Genomic DNA, 20,422 nt, shown 5'->3' with positions numbered 1-20,422 from the left:
CAAGCTTGACTTCTCATTTTGTTTTTAAAGTTTCTCCGAACCCCAGAGCTTTGTTTTTCTCTTTGGTAACTCCCAAGAGCCAGGAGCAGGGAGTACGAACAGGCAGACATTCCCCTCTGGCATGCCGATGGTGCTAGCACGAGTTATCTGTGTTTAAGGGGTCAGCATTCTCGGTCTCCTCGCTCAACATTTTGAGCCAGAGACTGGGAAGAGAAGGAAGGGAAGAGACCCGCAGCTAATGAGGAATTTACATACAAACACTGTCAGCTTTGGAGAAACATTTGCTTATGTGCATTTGCCTGGAAACTCATCTCGGGGAGATAATTCAAGCATGTGAGCAGGAGCTGGGCAGTCTTGTTGACACAGCCCCTTTTCCCCATACACAAGGGGAATGTTTACTTTGCAGAACGCTGCGGTGAACACTGCGTACGCTTCCACAACGTCAGAGACAATTAAGGAGTAGCATCCTACTTCATAAATTACATTTCCATGTAGTCACAAAGGGTTTGCTGCTAAAAATACAGCCTAAACAATAACTCCGCTCCATCAGAAGCTTGCATGGATTGCCAAAGTAAATCCTACGGTAAGGAATCGATCCTAAAACAGCTGTAAAGAGGGGATATCCTGCAACAATTGCCACAGATCCTAGTAGGGGCTGAGAGGCATCTATTCCTTTAGCAAATGTTTGGGCTTCTCAAACCCCAAGGTATGGGGGGGAACACTGTGGCATTCATCAGTTAGTGGGGAGGCTGTAAGGTGTCTTTTCCTCTCCTACCTGCTCAAGGAATTCATGCATGCTACTCGTACAGACCTTGCAGATGAGTTCTTCAGCAGCTCGCTCCTGGTGCTGCCCCCGGCGCGATGCTGTGCCCCTCGCGTACCAAGCTGCAGCTTCGGCCACAAGCTGGGCTCTGCTTTAAGGCTCCAGGCTCGTGGTAGGAGGGACGGTGCTCGAGGCACCTCCTTCAATTTAAACAAACCCTCTCCACGTGGAAATGCTGGAGAATTTCAAGGCAGCTTTGGAGGCGACATTGAGGAGCTTAGTTGTCAACTAATCAGCTCTGTAGGGCCCTGTAAAAACATTCCTGTAAGCAGCAGAGCCTGCAGAATGGGAAGGTCGCTGGTCAGGAGCATAAAGCCATCCCGAGCTATCAGTTTGTATACAGAGGGCATACCACTTTCACAGCTGCTTAGCAATACGTGCCCTGCCCCATTTTCCTCTGCTGATAAAGCACGGCGGGGAGGAAAGCACAACTCCGGTGCAGGAGCTGGCTGGCAGCCCCACAGCTTCGAACCCCGAGCGCTTTTCTATAGGCTGCGTGCTTGGCAGAGCACCAAGGCGGTATCAGCTCACCACATGTAGGTCACATCTTCAATTAGTGCTTCCTCCCTAAACGGCTCTAGGCAGAAAGTGACTGCTCCCACCAGGGAAGAATTTGGATGCCACTCCACAGCTGTAATCTCAGGGAACAAACCCATGAGCTTCGTACACCCCGTGTGTTTCTGCTCTCATGTGCTTGAGCTCAATTCATGTAAAATAGTTTGGAGGAGTCGACGCTGACCTTGGAAACAGCTGGGTCATCCACTCAAGTAAACGGATCAGAATTGTTGAGTCTAGCAATGATGCCCAGAAGGAAAAACACAACAGAAACCAGCTAACTGACAGCAACACCAAGTCCTGGAGTCTCACCAGAAATGCATGAAAAGCTTCCCAGTGCCATCTCCTGAAATACTCATTCGCATGAAGCTGCATTCAGTGCTCTCCTCCACTTCCTTTCCCTAAATACTTTTTTTTTTTTTTTAATATATATAAAAGAGAAACTTCTCTTTTCAAGCAAGCACACTGACCCTTTTCAGTTCTCCCTATTAGACCAGCAGCGTTTTGCAATGACTTAACCACATTTAAAATGTAGATAAAACTGAACCTCAAAGAAACAGAAGCAGAATGGTGAGTTCCAGAGTACTTTAAATAATGCATTTCTGCTTGATTTTAAAAGAGCATTTGTAATAAGCCACGCCAAGTTCACTGCAGACTTTAGAGGGCTTAAGAGCAATCTGGGCAGAAGAGGGTACCTAAAGGAGATAAGAGCTTGTAAAACCCGTCCCACAGTAGGTCTGGAGTTAAGCGCTCCTCAAACAGACTTGACATCTTAACTTAAAAACACATATCTGGCATTCCACATTTCTTTTTTTGGAGGGAAAAACTGCATGCCTGCTACAATACAGGCAGCAGGATTATTAGCCGGGTAGTGCTAATGACTTGGTAGCACGCAAAACTTGGTAATTTTGGCTTAAACCATATATGAAGTGAGAGATGGGAAATAAGTCGCAATCTTAACGGCTCTGCATTATCTCTAGCTTAATACCTCACTGCGATGCTACGAATGGAGAGTTGAACTGCATTTTGGTGCTCCACTGCTGCTTCTTCCCTGTGAAAATGAAGTTGCAAGCAGAGCGCATTTCTCACCATGGCTGGTCCGCTGGCACACAGAGGTGGCAGAAAGACTTTCAGCGAGGACGCAGGCATGCAAAAATGAGTCCAGCCGCTGGTAGACATCAGCAAAAATCAAATGCGCTTGTCTTGAGCACGCTCCTGGAGAAAGTAAGCACAATAACCAAGCTGGGAGGCTGCAATAAACAGCAGTATTTCAGGCGCTGCTTCACAGCATAAACACGGGTTGGAGAGGGCTCCAGGGCTGGGCGAGTGCCAACATCTTCTTGAACGTGAACATAAACAGTTTTTGTTCCTGACTGGTACAAATATTTAAAATAAGAACCGATATTCAGAGACTGCTACAAGCAAATGTTATCAGTGATCACAAGAATGGGGTACCCACAGAACTCCAAATTTCACCTGGATACGAGTCAGCAAGTCTGGGCTCTGCACCTTTAGGAGGTTAAAATTACCAGTACAAACCTCAGCAGCTGCTTAGAGCAGTGTCCATAAACTACCAGTAGAGAAGAAAAAGACCCTGACATTTTTAAAATAAAAGGTTCTGATATTGCTTTAGGAGGACTGAAAATACAGCAGACCAAGCAAAGCACATGGCGGGGTACACAAAGAACATTACACGGCTAAAACAGATGATGAGTATCAAATGAGAGAGCACAGAAGGGAGGGGAAATAAGATGCTAATGAAAAATAAGTCTGGAAGGGAAAAAAGGCTCAGTAAAAGTACAGGAGACAAGTGCCTGTGACACCCAAGCTTTAATAGCCATACTCCAGTTGCTGTATACAAACTGCTATTCCTTAGGATTAACTCTGGAATGAAAGAAATTTGTTGCTCCTCTTTCCTATTTATCAAGTGTCTGTTTTATATCTGTTTGAACAAAACAAAGGCAGCCACTGCTACAGCCAGTTACATAGTGTTACTCCCGCAGCAAAGGCAGAAACAGCTCAACACCAACAAAGAACAAATTTTAAGTCCAGTAAATCATTAATAGAAGAAAATCCACGTGGATTATTCTTTAAAATAGCATCCTCCAATAGGTCATAGTGAACCTACAGATACCAATTTTATTTATTATTCCTTCCTAACCGAATGCCACAGGTTAACCGTGCTGAGCCAGGTAGAGGCTTTTTCATTTGCAAAGACAACGTCACTCCATCTAACTGGGAAGCAGAGCTCGCCCACAGAAGGCACAGCCCCAGGACAGCAATTGAATCTCTGTATTTCCTGCATGAGGAGCCCTCAGAGAGCCAGACCAAAAGAAGGCAGGGCTAGAGCCGAGGCAGGAAAAGTGTTTTCAGAAAAGGTTTTTACTCATCGCATCACATGGAGCTGGCCACACCAAGTACAAGACGCCCAGACCGACTGTATCAGTACTCCAAGGTGGTGCAAGACTGAAGTTAGATCATGTGAACTGCTGGTACTTGAAAATCACACTCGTGTGGGGCCCTCGCGTTGTGCAATAGGTCAGGACAATTTGTCTCCCTACGTTTCAGTGGGATGTTTTTGGAGAGCTTCGTGCCAAGAGCAAGGCAGTGAAGCTGCACAGGTCTCTGCCATCAGTTCGGAGTGATTCAGAACTTCACTGTGCTTCAGTTCCTGGCCCAGAGAACAGAGATTACACATCCCTCTGGAGGAAAACCAACGCACGAGGGAGCAGTTTGAAACCTTCACACAACATTACCCAAGTTTTACGCCAGCAGAACAACTGAGAAACTCCATGAAAAGATTAATCTTCTGCACAGTTAAGTCGTTTGTACTGAGTGGGCATACGGGAGAGCATGTGGGAAGGAAACATCGCTCTTGTTTGGAATTTAGCTTTCAGAAGCAACTTGTGCAATATAGCAGCTCTTTGCGATTGCAGGGGGTTATTGCTCGAGCAATAGCCCATGAACTGCAATGCAGAAGTGCTGACAGCAGGAGAAGAGGTATGAGAGAGAGTGTAATTCGGTCAGTATATCACACACTTGCCAAGTCTGAAAGACAAGTGTCATGATACAGACTTGTCTCTACTTTTATTAAAAAAACAAAACAAAACAAAAAGCAAATCATACTAAACACCAACAGCAGAGAAGTGCAAATTCTTGGAAGAAAAACAGGAATAAGTGCTTTTTTAATAAATAAACAGATTCAGTCCTCTTGAAATAAAAGAACGTTCCAATTTCCCATTATGCAGTGAAGCAAGTCTTCAGGTCAGTATCTCATCGAGAAGGTCACAGGAGTCCTGGCGATGAATTACTCCCTACAGTAAGGCCAAGAATGAACTTCCAGCTTGTTCAAGCTGTCCTGAAACCCACAAGAGGGAGTAGCTATCAAACAAAGCAAATGTTCTGTTTCTACAGAGACAGTACTTCACTCACACAAAGTTGGATCCCTGGATTTCCAGCATGTGTTTAGTTACCTGAAAATTCAGTCAGGATGAAGATTATTAGCACTTTTTAAGCTGACCTCAGGATGACAGAGAGGATAAGAGACCACAGTAGAAGGTATATGCCTCTGTATTCCTGCTCAGGACATGGTAATTCAGCCTTCCTTAAATTATTACCCCTAACAAAGGCATTTCAACCACTTATGCAAAGAATAATAATAAAAAAAGCTGAAGCAAACCAGCAAAGGTGGCAGAAGAAAAGGGATGTTTAGTTTGTATTAAGCTTCTGTGCCCTCCCCCCCTCCCCAGAAATGCAAATCCTACCTCACTTCATTTTGCCAGTAATTTATTTTTGGTATCCTCATTCTCAGCTTCAGTGCTTTCAAAGAGCTCTAACAAAACCTATGCATTTTTTTTCTCTAAATACCAGCCATCCAAAAGATGTCGGCATCTGCACTCAGCACTTCACTACAGCAGGAAAAAAAAACACACACAGCATATTAGGAGGTCCTGTACACGCTCATGGCTCCAACAGGGGCTCTCTGAGAGCTCAGACAGCCCCTTGTGCTTCCCCGGCTTTTTAATCCAGCTGTCACGGGTGCAGAGTTACTCAGAGCCACAGATGCACAAAACACACCTGGTTTACAGGTATGTCTGAGGGTACAAGCTTTGCCAATGTATTGAAAAATATTAATGTCAAGTATTATTAATGAGCATGAGGCAGCTTGCTACTAGAGCTGGAGTAGGCTTTTAGGTTATGCAACAAAAAAACAGTGAAGTTATACACAGTTATACAACTTCCATTTGTTTTCCTAGGTCTGGCAGGAGGTCAGGATTTTTCATGGGCAGTAACATCTCAGAAAAGATTCACAGCAATTTATCAAAGGCCTTAATGATGTCACATCACCTTGCACAGCCAGTTCGTACAAGGGTTCAGTGTTTAAACCAAATAAAACATGGAGAGACCACCTCCAGGAGCCCTCCACATCACCAGAAGCAGTGATAATGTAGCAGGTAGTAATCACCCGTGGCTCCTGAGCACCAATTAAGCAGGGAACTAACGGAGCTCCTGGAAACCACAGCTGCTGCCTGCGAGGAAAAACATCTCCTTGCGGTCACTGAGAATTCCCCATGACCTTTCCCAAAAAAAACAAACACAGATAAATCAGTTTGTCCCTGCTGAGCTCCCAATCAGGCTCTGCCCACCTGCTCCTCCCTGGCAGTCGCATGAGGATATTGCAGCCACGTCCTTTATGAAGCTCTCCTGTCTCCCATGAGGCAGCGTGAGGATGAAAATCCATGCTTGTCCAGCCAGTTTAAAACAAAATAAGAGATCAATCAGTTGAGACTTAAGGGAATGAATGGCAGACTTGTCCAGAGCCTCACAGCAAACACTGGCAAAGGAAGCAGCGCTACCTGACCATCTTACGTGATTCTTTGAGAGACCTAAGAATTGCTGTTAATCATAATTGTGTAAAAACAGTATGAATAATTTTAAAGCAGTCTTTCGTGAGGGGAGCACTTTAAATACAGTATACAGAATGTGCAGACATTGCCTGCATCTACAGAGCACAACTTGCTGGGAATGGAAGCGGTAAATATAGCACACAGCTTGGACATGCTCCATCTACAAGTAACTGAGAAAGCCTATTTTCACCTCGCAAAAGCATTTAGCGCCACTTTATGTCTAGCCAATGCTGAGGAACAGGCTTGTGAGCTATTTATACTTGGAGATAAAGGTGCCAAAAAAGGTTTCAAAAAACCTTGAGGTCATCAAGCCTCAGTCTATCTAGGAGATGCAGCGTTCCAGCTACACAGCGCCCATCCTTTGCTAGGAGCTGTGTGAAGGAGCAGAAGGAAGTGTACCAGGGAAGTGATGCTCAGTTTCTCTGAAAAAACACTTAAACAAGTGAATACGGAAGCTGGACGTGCTGTGTATTTGGCCAACATGTGAACGCATTCAGCTTATCCATTAGGTAACAGCAGGTTTAGGATTTCTGCTAAATAAAACATGTGGAGCTGCACAATTTTACACCATCACGCAATTAATGAATTGTCAGCTCACAGCTGGTTAACAGCACCACAAAAAAAAAACAAAAAAACATCGCTGCTGCACTCGCACAAAGAAAAGGCTGCAGAATTATATGGTTATTAGCTCAGTAGGGCTTTTGTGATTCTGACAACATCAAGGTTATCTGAAAACAGCCTTGAACGTTCAGAGGGCTTGTTCCAGTTGTGCTAACAGCTCTCCAACAAATGCCACAGTCAGCAGTGTCAGCTTCACTGCAAGCCTGTGGTACCGAGACGGGGAAAGCCACCCGGGTGTAACTGGTTGTGCACATCCCATAGTGTCTGCAGCAAGCCTGGGAAAAGCAAGGCAAGCTGTCTTCAGATGGCTGAGTTCTAGTACACGGCAAGATTTATGACAGAGGTAAGGACAATGAGCAGTCCAGGTTTTGACAGATATGCCACTATAACCATGCTGCTGCAAGCAAAACACTCAGAGGTGCTCACGGGGCTGAAAGAGCTCTCAGACCACCACGGGGTGACACTGCACCTGCAGAGACACTACAGCTACTGGCCTGGCAGCTACCAGGACAGGAGGAAACATGAGGCACCAGAACGTCGATCCCGAAGGCATACTTGATAACCAGAAGTCAGAATGTCAAGTAATATTTTTAAGCCTGTCAAATACCCCATGCCCCAAATAAACCCCATGCCCCATTCCCCAGCCAGCAGCTTCTTCCCAGGTCAGCTGGCAGGCACCCGGCTTATCACGGACACGGCTGCTTTGCAGGTGCATCGTGTCCAAGCTTTACCTGGGAGATGCCACTTCTAAATGCCCTTACAGAGAGCCCACTGTAAAGGATGCAACACCTGCACTACGAGCATGCCGTGCTGACGCTTCCGAGTCTGCCTCTCCAGTTGCCACTTGGAAGCAGAAATTATTTCTCATGGCTTGGCCTCCCCTTACAGAAGATTTTCCCAGTAAAAACACGAGCAAGCCAACTAATTTTAAGAGACTGTCCCAAAATTCCCCTTAGTTTCCTTGCCAGGCTCAGGTTTAACACATGTTGAGATAAAACACCCCGATCAAGCGTAATGCGATATCATTACAGCCCCGTTGCAGTATTTACTCTCTGCAAAGATATCCATTTCTGCTCTCTTATTTGTACAAAATCGTGTGAACTGTTCATGTTTTGGGAGCACACAGAGACCAACTGAGATCACAACTCACCTGCATTAAGCCACGAGGATCAAATCTTTCGTTAAATGAGCGTATGAATCCATACCTCAAATGAGTAACCCTGCCAGTGCTGCCCTGTACTGCTGAACAGTTCTTAACTCCTTCCCAGCACTGACACTAAAAGGAAAACACATTGGTGAGCACCCCCTACCAGCTTCAGCTGGAACAGCCACACTTCCACATGCAACAAGTCCTCAGCACAGCTTCCTGGCCACTGGTTTGGCACAATTGATTACTAAGGAGCTCTGAAAACCTTGACTAGAGGTTTATCCTCTGCAGCACACTGTAATTGTTACAGACAGAGCAGATTAAGTAGGACACTGGTACCGTACTGGATCAACACTGCCCAAATCATCCAGCACCCCCATTAAAATCATTTCTTAGTCGATCCGGATGTTTGCACTGCAGCACGTTTTTCATGCTGTTCGGGTGTTGTTCTGCTAATAGTTTATCAATAGCAAAGCAGGTGACAGCCATAGCATGCTGCTACCAGAATCCATCCCTCCTCTCACGGGGATTCACACGGCGCAGCTCCCAGCAAAGGAAGCGAGCCTTCTGCTGCAGTCGCAGTGAGACAACATACTCCCATCTCCTCCCAACACAACGAGCACACAGCTTACACCCTAGCTGTCTCTTCTGTGAGGACATTAAAGGACACACAAACCATTTAGCACCTTTCCCTCCTTAGGTAGGTTCTGCTAGCCCTGTAAATTTTAAGTATAGTGCTGAGAGCATTGATCATCTGCCCCACATACGATGTCATCTATTTGACCTTTTCAATCCTGCTATGATATCGCATCTGACCCAACAGCCATCCCTCAGCACCACCAAGCCAGATGAAGGGTTTGCTTTCCCTTAATGATGTGCAGCATTGAACTTCTGCCATGCACTTACATCAATTCCGCTGGAGTGGAAAGAACTCTAAATAGGCTGATTATCATCAACCCCATAAAAACCTCTGTCCCGAGGATCAATGAGGTGCACAGCTCAGCCCACAGAGGCAGCTGCAGAAGCTGGGGTGGTGAAGGCTGTGACTTTTACAAGAGGAATTCACACATTTCTCCCCTGCTGAACCAGTGCCTGCTGCGCCATGCCCCGTTCACAGCTCGTGGGCAGGCACCTCTTGATCCGATCTCCTTAGGGCATTAGCACACGCTGCCAGCACGGCAGCTGCCACTCGCCCCGCTGCGTCCCGAGGGACGAGGAAAGCTCCATTCTTAACGAGGTGGATACGAGCGACAAGGGCCAGATGGCAGAGGCGTACTCACCATGTGCTTCTCTTTCAGCAGGAGACACGCTGCTCCACGGATCTGCTGCGCTAAAAAAGCGAAATCAATCTGACTTGGAGTGCTTACTGAGTCCAGGGGATACTCCTGGACAACAGGCTGCCACCCGCTTCTCCTTCGCTCAGCTCTCAAACCCAGCAGCAGAGGAACAACAGAAGGCTGCACATCGCTCCTGCCTCATCCACGAGCTATCCTGTAGGTTGGTAAGGAAACGATTGCTGTTCGTTCCCCTGCGGTATCTCAGAGAGAGAAAAAAAAATTGGCCATCTTTTCATCACGTTCCTGCTGTGAAGTTTCCCCATGACAACCCAGCTGATTTGTGCAATGGTATTTCTGTATCTAACAAAAGGAACAAAAGATTGGGAACAAAAGAAAAATTGAGTAAGAGAGGGGAAAAAAAAAAGTCTACTGCTGGAAATATGACTGAATTGTTAGAAACGGAGTCCAACTTTTTATAAAGAGTACAGGCTGCACACCCAGCACGTTCTTTGACTTGCACTAAATATAAGTACCTGGCAGACGGGGAAGAAATGAGAATAAGTACAGTTTATTGCAAGATTGAAGACCTGATCTCGTTATGAGACTAATGAAAAGAAAACAAATTTAAGTGCTGACCTATAGTTCTAAAATTAGTTTGTTAAATGCATTTACTATGAGCAAATGCCATTCAGATGACATGAAACTCAAAATAAGGCTCTAGAAAGCCGTGCATGTTTCCCATAGCACACACTACCCTCCAAAACTAGAGTTCTTCATGTCTAGAAGGTTTTGATGCTCTTCAGTTACATGCTGCTGGGGGCTGTACGGGCTCTTTTAGGTGCTGTTTATGCTACGGCAACCTAAGTCCCCAACTTTGTAATGCCTTGGTGATATGAAGTGCAAGCACCGTGGCTCAGCTGAATCCAGCAGGACTGCCCACAGCCTTGAAACTAAAACCACATGTTCAACTGTCAGGAAAGGCAGAGGTCTGGTAAGTATAGCTTGAATATTATATCCCTGGTCCTCAAGAAGCACCAGAATTAACAGTATGCAACTGTGCTTTCTCTAGTGCACAAGCTGGGTATAAAAATAGTCTTTCCTCCTTCAATCAGCCTTTCATTCTTTACAGTGACATTTAAACCTTTTATGCTACAGGGGTGTTTCATCCTGAATTCGGCGCAGTTCTTGCTCATTGCATCCCTCACGTGTTCACCAAAACCCTAAAAGAGCATCACATCAGGCTCACACCGCTTGTACCTCTCAGACACCCTCAGTCCCAGCTCTCCAGGCAATGGTCCATCCACACATTACTGGGCTTTCTAAGAAACTGTCTCAAAGAGAAAACAAAATACAGTTAAATACAAAAGGCTTAAGAATCCTTTATTTATGTTTAAAATGTGCAGACTGATTCTCTTCTCGTTACCACTGTCACCGATGAGTGCTCAGACCAGAAGCGATGAAAGTCGCTTTTAATACCTATACCTTTTAATACCTACACCTAGAATTTCGATCTCACAGATACAAATCTTCAAGAGTCATTTATCTAAAACATTCAGAGAACAAGGAATCTCTACAACAGTCTCACCATTAAACCCTCAGTTACTGAAAGGAAGGAGCAGGGTGTTTGGCAAGCCCTGATAAGCTGAATCCACTCTGGGGAGGGGCACACAGCCTGAGCTTCCCCTCTAAGGTCTCCAAGCTGAGCCTTAATTGCACAAATCAAGCAGGAACGTAGACAACTGCAGAGACGGCAGAGCAAAGCAGAGGTGGTTTGGGGAGACTTAGTAAAGGAGAGATTTTTCAGGATCTGACCCTTTTGATTTCCAATTCCCCATGAGTCAACAGTCTCTAAAATGTTCATGCTGCTCCACAGAACCTATGGACAAAGTGGTCTGAAGGAAGTGGTTATTTAGCTCGATCAACACAGAGATATTTATAGAATACTATATTTTAAGAAGGGCAGTGTCTTGATTTTTCCAATCTTAACCTTAAACCACCACCACCAGTCTACATTAAAATTTGTTTTTAAAAATTACGTTTAAAGAAAATGCCCACTATACCAAGAGTTAAGCAGAGTCTAATAAAGTTTTGGTTAATTATTTTTCCAAGTTTGTAACTGACACTCACTTTGCTCACATACCTGAGTATTTAATATTCCAAACAGAAGTGGCTCCAAAAGCAACTAACATGCTAAAGTAATAAGTCTTTCTCTCACCCTGCTTAAGCAGAAGATAAGATCTGTAACTCTGGGAGCAGCAGCAGCAGCTCAGCCCTACAAAGGAAAATCTATACAGACTAAATTCTTCATGAGCGCTTGATTTCATCTGAAAGAGTGGTTTTATTCTCAACTTCAGGGCTGGAAGCTACAAGAGCATTTATGCTATAAAAAGCTGCTCAGAAGCACAGCAATGCATTCTTGCTTCCACTAGAAAAACCAGCACCTGCCTGAATTTCACTTTCTTTGCACAGAAATAAGGCTTTTACGTACTAGGTAGCACAGCTCAACTGAACATGAGGGTCTGAAAGCATTTTTCAGCTCATCTCCCCGACTCCTTCTGCAGATGGGCTCTCCAAGGCCACAGACCTTCTGGATGTGTGCAGACCTGGGAAGCTACAGAACATACCGTTACCTCCAGCAGTTAGCCTGTACCTCTCAGTGCTTCCTCCTCTGGTCTGCATCACTCTGCTTACCCTTTCAGGGACGACTGCAACACCCTCTCCTTATCTATCCTGCCCCTAGATGGCAGTGGAAGGGAAGCATGCAGTAATCTATTTTAGAAATAAACCAATTAGTTTATCTTGATGACTTATTTGTTAACTTAGGAAGTGATGGATGGACCCCATCTTGAAATCCAACAGTTGCTAATGGTAAAAGAACAACCAGAAGCGTAAACGGTAAGGAACAAGTTGAAGTTAGTTTAATTGATGATATAAGGAACCAGGAAGACACTGTAATTTATCAGTCCCCAAAAAACTGAGTGACTGTTTTGGGTGTTTTCCATTCCCTCATGCAACCAAGACTGAAATACAGGCAAAATGACTGCAGGAGCAATAACACACAAGTGTTTCCATAGCGCAGACAAAGAAATCTCAAACTTGAGTTGAGCATATCAACCATAGTTTTTTTTTTGTTTCTTTGTTTGTTTTGTGGTTAAAAAAAATCTACAAATAAACATGTTATATTTTAATGAATAAAAAATTAAATAACCCACACTTAACCCTACATTAAACTGAATAAATGCCTAAGTGACAGCGCCAAGACAGCTTTATGGTCTAGAATTTTAGCATCATCTTCTTGATAAGGTCATCCAGAGGAAGCTGTTAAATACTCTCCCTCCCTCACTTACACAGGGTTTGTGGTGAGTAGGTAGGTGGTGATTACCTTTCCACTCTGAGGAGGAGCACTAACCAACAGCCTGCTCACCAGCCTGCCCCTCAGACCGAGATTACTTGGGTGCGAGCAAAAGGCCACGACCTTGAGACCTGTACCAAGCCACAAAGAAAAGGAGCATCAACTCCTCCCACCAAGAAATCCCCAGCAGCTTCAAGAACCTACCCCAAGGCTGACAGCCAGGTTTCTTTTCTGCATCTGCTCAGTCCTAAGCACTGCTGCAAGCATCCAACTGCAACAACATCTGCCTTGGTAACAACACAGATCTGGCAGCTGGAGATCCCACTAACAACTGTCTAAGGCTTTCATTCCCTTCCACAGTACCATTTCAATTCATTACAGGTGCTTAGGTAACTCATTTCTGCATTCAGACAGCTGGATTCGAGTACCCTCTATGTCAAATCTGCAGTCTAAGGAGAAGCGAGTGGAATACAAGTAGCAAAGACTGATGTGGAGTTACCTAATTCAGCATTCACTTTGGGCTGGAAAGTGTCAGCTGTTGGAAGTGCAAGCTGTCAGAAAAGACTTCCTCTGAAATCCTGCTTGGTAATGGTCATCTCAGTACGTGTGCCAGCACTGCCTCTCTCATTTCCAGAAATCTGCCGAAAATCTGGATGTTCACGTTCGCAGAATCATTACTAATTTAAGCGGTTCCAACTGAGCAGCTAAAATTGAGTAATTCTCCTAAATTCCAATGCGGTAGTAAGAGGAAAATTATTTTTCCATGTGCTCAGATATTTACACAGCCTTACTTTTGGTATGGTAAGCTCTTTAGCTCTTTAAGGATTTATTTTCAAGCTATAGCAGAGGAAAAGGAAAATCTGCTGCACCGTACATTCCTGGTAAACCAACTGTGGCTGTGAATGCCACACTTCATATACTTAAACTCACTAAGAAGCAATTTTATAAATAAAATAAGCTGCAGCTAAAAAACAACAACAAAAAAACAGTTAATAAGACTGAACTAATGGTAACTCTAATCTCCAAGTGAATATTTTTTCTATTTTCTGTTCTGATTCAGAAAAGTACTTCGACTTTGTTGGAGGTAGCATCAGGATGAACCCATGCTGTGTTCCCTTGGTCATGTTTTGTCCTGTCCTTTCGGGGCTCACCATCACGGTTCTGCACCAATGCATTGTCTGAGTATCTGCTTTTCCAGAGGAAAATCCTAATACCAGATGATAAACCACTATCGTTATGGCTTTTGGAGAGGAAAAAAAAAAAAGAAAAAGAATTAAACTATAACATAACTTTCATAGATTATGAGCTGTTTCTTTCAGAAAATAGCTTCTCTGCAAGAATCAGTGCCTCTCCCTCCCCCTCAGCCTGCCACCTCTTGGCCTTTCAGGCAAAATTTCAACATTTTGCCAACTGATCGTGACCTAAACAACGAGCAGGTATCCACCTCATTTTAGGATTCAACCTTCATCTGCAGCCCAGCAGACTGAGCAAACCACAGCACCTCGAGTGCACTGTGGACACCATGAGATCACCAATCTGCTTTCCATTATGGACTGCCCCACGTCCAGCTGGAGCTCATTAAAAGCAGCAGTGTGGCAAAAGGCAAGCCATTCACATGAGAGCAGAGGGCTGCAGCTGTTGACCAACTCAGCCATCCCCAAATAACTCCCGTAACTCCAGCACGTAACACAAGCCTGCCTTATTTGTCCACCTCGGACTGCAGGAAACTCTCACCCTTCCTTTCCAAGAGGGAAAGGGTAAATTGAGTAGATCAGATTCAAGATGACGTAAGTAACTTGTCCTTGGTGACTTCAAAAATCCAAGCAGGGAGCAGGTTTGCTCAGTCCTGCCACGACAAGTCTCAAGCAGAGTCTCTTTGCTCGTCCAGAGCCACAGAAGACCGTAACACATGTAACACATTCACTGCGAGGAGGGGAAAAAAAGCAAAGTGAAAGTTCAGTTTAATTTTAGAAACTGATTTCCACTTCCCTCCGTGAATCACGGGAAGCCTTGCCAAAGACGTGGGATCTGAAAGGCCCTTCCTTTTGTCAAGCACAAAGTCTTTGCTTTCATGAGAGGTAAAGCTGCTTCAACTCACTGCTATAAGATGTTTGGCATTGAAAAGCCAAAACCCATCACAAAAGGCAGCTTTGTATTCAGGACTGGACAGACTATACAGCTGCATTTACACAAATTAGGAGAGTTTTTTGAGTATCGTTTCTACACTCCAGAAATGCAACATTTATATGAGTAAATACACCCAGCTTATTAACTATTATCAAATTATCCTATACAATTATTAATTTTAATGCACTCCCTATGCAAACATTGTTATTTCTTCCAACTAGAAGCATCGCTAAAACCTTTCCCTGAAAGCTGCCACTTTCTCTGCGGTTTTATTTTTAATTACAGTTCTGCTAGAGCCTATTGCTCTCACCAACATAACTTGATCTTTACTTCTCCACTATGCAATTTGCTTTAATTATATGGCAAATACCGATAAGGCCATTAACATTAATTATGAGAGCCAGAGAGGTCTTTACATCAATTACCAGTACAAACTAAAGCTCTGAGCAGTTTTTTCTTTTAAAAGAAAAAAGAATTGACTTGATAACCTATCCTACCAAATTGCTCAGGACACTGGAGCCACTTCCTTGCATACAGTCTCGTTGGGTGACAGCTGATTGCACGTGTCTGGGCTCTGCAGGGCCAGGAAACTGCTGTACTGGGGACCTGCAGCTGCAAGGACCACAAACTGGGAGGACAGAGGCTGGATCACGTCCAGGTTTTAGGCTCGGTTATTTCTAAGTCCTCCAGATTTCACAAAATTATCTCAGAGCCCAACCTTGAGAAATCAGTTTTGTTCCACCACACGATAATGCTAGCAGCGTAGCTTCCAGATGTCTCCAATGGACCCAGAATAAGCCCTGAGCAACACCTGAAGCGATGAGCATGGGTCCCTCCTCTCTTAGGTGTGTTTTTTTTCAGCCCTCAGCTGTCATTTTCAAGCTCTCTTTTTGACGACACTCCAGCTTCAGATGGCTGGTGATTGCGACAGGACCTTATAAAAGAAATTACCTAAGCTTTCAGCCTTCCCACATGGGGAAAAACAACAACAAAACATGACTACGTCCATGGAGCAAAGCTCCAGTTTAGAGTTTCACTGTTACTCAGTCTTTTACCAGAAGTAAACATGCACAGATTTCCTTCCAACTAGAGCTCGTTCAGAGATGTACACCATTTGTTGTCAGCGACTGAGCTACGACCTTGCCCCTTTCCTTGCACACCCTTCCCACATCCAGCTTTGTCATCTCAAGAACAGGAGGCACGGATCAAGCTGATAGTTTTGCTCCTGCACCTTACCAGGATGCTTTTACAGCTCTTCTTTTTCAAAGAGCTTTGAGACTACTGCTGAACAATCACTGCCTACACCCTCTACAACTAAATCAAGAGAAGAGCCAGGGTGCCAAAAGTCTTGGATGCAAGGATGTGCCTCTGGTCCAAACACAGCGATAAAAGGTGCGCTACATACAGAAGCAGCCAGAACTACTGGGAGTTATCTTGGCCTGCCCTGTCCACTCTTACGGCTCATTCATCAACTCATCAGTTCTACTGATTCTCTTCTCCGAAGTAAGTATTTTAAATCATACAGTTGGAACTCGCCAAACCTTTGGGGACAGGACACGACAACTTCCTAAGCCTGTACTAGAATTAAAAAAAATACTAAGAGGAGCAGGAAGCCTGCTAAGCACAAAGGCTCATTTTCTGTAGATTTTTATTAGTAAATCAGTGTTGCTTCTAAATGTGTACCCTGCCCTCTGGAAGCATCATAATACAACAGCCATCGCACCAAGGAGGTTATATTTGCAGTCAGTAGGGCCAGTAGTGTTTGCTGTGGTTTACAGAGAGCGATTCCACCCAGTGCAATGGCTCTGTAATCGATTTTGGGTGCCAAAAGATCAGCACTAGATCAAAGCCATCCTAACGAGGAGACAGGAGGGGCTGGATGCATCAAGGTCAACCTTCCAGTTGATTCATCTCTGTAACGATTGGCTTCTCACCTTAGCAAGTGCAGGTAGGAAATGCAGCTCAGCCTTTCTCATCGTGCTTCACCAAAGCCCAAAACACCCAAACCATGAGCCAGCAGCTCTGCACTCCTGGAAGGCTTTCCTCCTCCCCTTTTGCATGATCACAACTTATTTTTCCTTTTCTCCCCTCCCAAAATAAGCATCTCAGTTGTAAAACGTGGCATTTGGACTGCCCTAGCAGCACAGATTTTCCCATGGTACTCTGCCAGGCTCACTTTGCTCTTGGTTTGAGTCACCGTTCGAGCGGGTAGCTCGCTCTCCATTTCCATTCCATCCTTACCCTTTCTCCTGGAATTTCCAACAGTGCTGTGCTAGAAAAAGTGAGACATCTGCCTACAACAGGCCCTCGTAGTTCTCTGCACTTCTTGAAGCTGTAACAAAAGAAGACTACAACTTTTTGGTTTGATGAGCTTGGAATATTCCCTAACGCAGACAGCTGACACAGGCGCGAAACCGAGACAGCAGTTGCACAGCACATTGATTACCTTCTAAAAGCAGGAACACTGAAAAGCGCTCAAGCAAAACAAATGCCGAGCACTCTGACATCTAACTGCTGAAGCATGTGATGGCATTGCCATGATTTTCTCCCATGCCCCTGAACTAGCCCATTTCTAAAATAAGCACAGCTTGACAAACTAAAAAGGCTTCTAGGAAGCTATAATTTTTTTTATTTTTTATCTTGGGGTTTCATATTTATGTAGCATAATCTCAGTGCGTAAGCAAGCAAACAGGATGAGGAGATAAACCACCACAGTGTAACTGCATCGCTGCGCTCACGCTGCCTCCAGCTTGCAGATTTTTTATTTCAGATAGACCTTTATGGCACTAGCTTGATTTCATTTTTCATTTTAAAACAAGCCTGTAGCTGGCAATGGCCAGTACAATTTTCTGAGGGTGTCCGGCTCCAATACAACATGAGAAAGGAAAGATCTGAAGGCAGCACATGTCCATTGAGAGGCACAACGTCACACAACGTAGCAGCATCATCAGCTCCTGAACGAGCCAAGGCCTCTCGGCATCCCCCTACAGAAACAACACCCAGCAGTCAGAAACCTGCATGCAAATTATTCCTGCTCCTCGGAGATAAAAAGGTTGAATTCAGCAGAATTAAGACCAGCAGCTGATGAGTAAGAGCGCAGAAGCTGGCCAACAGCCATCACTTCAGGGAACAGAAATATTTATTGCAGACTCCCACCCAGCCTAAGTATTTGAACGCGTAATAAAAATAGGCCTAGCTTAAGAACTATTGTGCAAGAAAAGTTATTTCAAATTAATGCTCAAGAGAACAGAAGGCTGTCAACAAGACCCGCTGCCTTCTCCAAACACAAATCCCACTCCTGTACTTTACAAGGTGTTCCCTGTACAGCTTGGTCACGCCGCAGACAAAACGTGCTGTGATGCTGCAGAGTTTGAAACTCAATCCATTTACACAACTGTCCCGGTTTGGCAGTGCTGGGATTAATATTACATCCCGTTACACCCAGCCTGCGCTCCTGCTGTACAGCTGAAGCAAAAGCAGCAGTCTGACACAAAAAAGAGCATATAAGGATTGCACAACTATTATAGTAGCCATTTCTAAAGCAAGAATGCAATTCAGCCTAGGGTATTAGGCATCTGGATTGCCCTCCTGTACCATTCCACACTTTCCCTCTTTCCCCCAGTAACCATCCAGGAGCAAACCCAGGCTGAGCAATGTCTTGCTGCTCCTCAGATGGCATCCTGTCAAGCTCAGCACGTTGCAGAGCGTGCTAGGGGCAGCGTGTTGTTGCTATATATAACTGGCTATCTGGTGCACAGCCTGTCTGACATTGAAGGCGAGTTCTCCTGGGTGGAAAACATTTGTTTCATCCTCCTTTGGATTTACTTTTACTCGCAGCACAACCCGGAGGAACACGAGTGCTCGTAGGACAGAAATGCAAACGTGATCCAGGCTTTGGGAAGACTCATGACACTTACCACTTATACCTGACCATTTAATTGCTCTAAGTCAGTAAAAGCTTTCATAAAGCAAGCAACAGCATGGTAAAAGCAAAGAATTGAGCAGCGTGGAAAACAAACACTGCAGCAGCTGAAGTTATAACATGTTAGGTAGCTGCTGGCTCCAGCACCAGCCCTCCCCAGCTTCTGGGCTCTGTGGGGTCAACTCACCCTCTCCTGTGTCCCTGGGCCTTTTCCTTTGAGAAGCAACATACCTAAAAATGCACCCAAGAAACCTTCAGTAATAGAAGCATGGGGTTTTTAACCTACCTAGAAATAAATATGCCTAAGGTTTCCTCCCCCATCACCTAGCCGTAACACAGCTACATGCGATGCGGTCTGTAGGAACCCACGGGCCTTACCCCAGATTGCTCTTGGATCTGCATGACTCCTGCATGGTATCTTCCTAATGAAATGACCATCATATAACCCTAATCCTTACCCCAGATTGTTCCTGGATCTGCACAACTGCTCCATGCCATCTCCTACAATGCTCAAGGTGCAAGTTCGGGGAATTTGGGGAAGTTTAGTGTCAAAAAACTCAGGTAAAAAAAAAAAGTCTCTGTCCTGACCACACAGCACAGCATTTACTCATCAGGAGCTACACTGCATGTTTATTTAAAGAAAAACCATGACAGTGTTCCTTTCAGCCTTATTTTCACAGATTGCATAGTCAAAACCAGTCACCCATACTGCCTTAACAGTCAATATCTGTTTTTAAACTGTTAGGGTGTCAGAATTATTATTATTATTATCTGTACTAAGCACTTCCAACAACAGTTTTGATCCTCAATCCCATAGCTCACTGGCAGCAAGTCAAAAATCAGTGTGTTGGGACGCTCAACGTGAGCTTCTCACAGTAAGATAGATACACAGAGTTTATCTCCAAAAACGTAACCTTTTTTTTTCCTTAAAACACAGGATAATCCTATACAAACCATTAAAAAATGTGTATGCTTTACAGTGGCTTGAACATCCTTTTAAAAGAAAAACAAACAACAATGCAAGACAGCCTTGTGTTTATGCAAAAGTTTTGATATGGACTCAGCAGGACTTTGCTTTCCCAGCCGTGTATTTAAAAAACAAAACACAAAACCACTATTCTCCTTCCTTGTTTAAAAGCCTTTTTCCCTGGAAAGGGCTGACCTGAACTTCAGGGTATTAAAAAAGCCCTTTTCTATTTACAGTTCAGTACTTTAGGAAGTGGGAGTTCCAAACACAAACATTCAAGTACAGAGTCAGCTCAATCTTTGCTTACACAGCACCTGCAATAAATATGGTGCCTGCAAAATACCCCAAATTAGTTCCTCACTCCTTCCAGGTGTACTGCCACGTTCTGGCATGGACTACTAACAACCAGTACCGTCTTTAATGCTACGTTCCTACCTGGCCCCAACCAAAAGAGAGACAAAACTGTATGGTTTTAACACGTAGCATTAACATTCAAACCTGGGGATGACCTCGGGAGCACCTTTCCTCGGGTGGAACGTCCTCATCCACAAGCAGATTTAATTAAATTTAGCTCGTTACCCTGATTAGAGTTAACAGAGCAACCTGGCAATAGACCATTTGACTGTGTTTACAATCTGTTTAGTCAGTCTACAGCACGCTGGTTCCATGCTGCAAGGCACTGTTTTTCATTACCTCTCCAAACACATCAGCTTCAGATTAAATT

General features: G+C 44.5%; 1 protein-coding gene across 27 annotated transcripts in view; it reads right to left on the bottom strand.

Moving 5' to 3' along the window:
• LRRFIP1 (LRR binding FLII interacting protein 1) overlaps positions 1-20,422 on the bottom strand; it is a 100,963-nt gene that overhangs the window by 69,272 nt on the left and 11,269 nt on the right. The window contains exon 1 of one of the 27 annotated variants that reach the window (XM_068686286.1): positions 9,334-9,355. The exons of 25 other annotated variants lie outside the window; for them this stretch is intronic. In XM_068686286.1, coding sequence (XP_068542387.1) covers positions 9,334-9,336 — 3 coding nt within the window. In that variant the 5' untranslated portion in view covers positions 9,337-9,355. Of the gene's footprint in view, positions 1-811; positions 835-9,333; positions 9,356-20,422 lie in introns of those variants that run through there. One more of the 27 variants, XM_068686291.1, reaches the window with a different exon arrangement.

Source organism: Anas acuta, chromosome 6 (assembly GCF_963932015.1).
Source record: "Anas acuta chromosome 6, bAnaAcu1.1, whole genome shotgun sequence".
NCBI classification, from domain to species: domain Eukaryota; kingdom Metazoa; phylum Chordata; class Aves; order Anseriformes; family Anatidae; genus Anas; species Anas acuta.
Note: the sequence above shows the minus strand (reverse complement) of the source record. Positions and strands in the feature narration are given on the sequence as shown.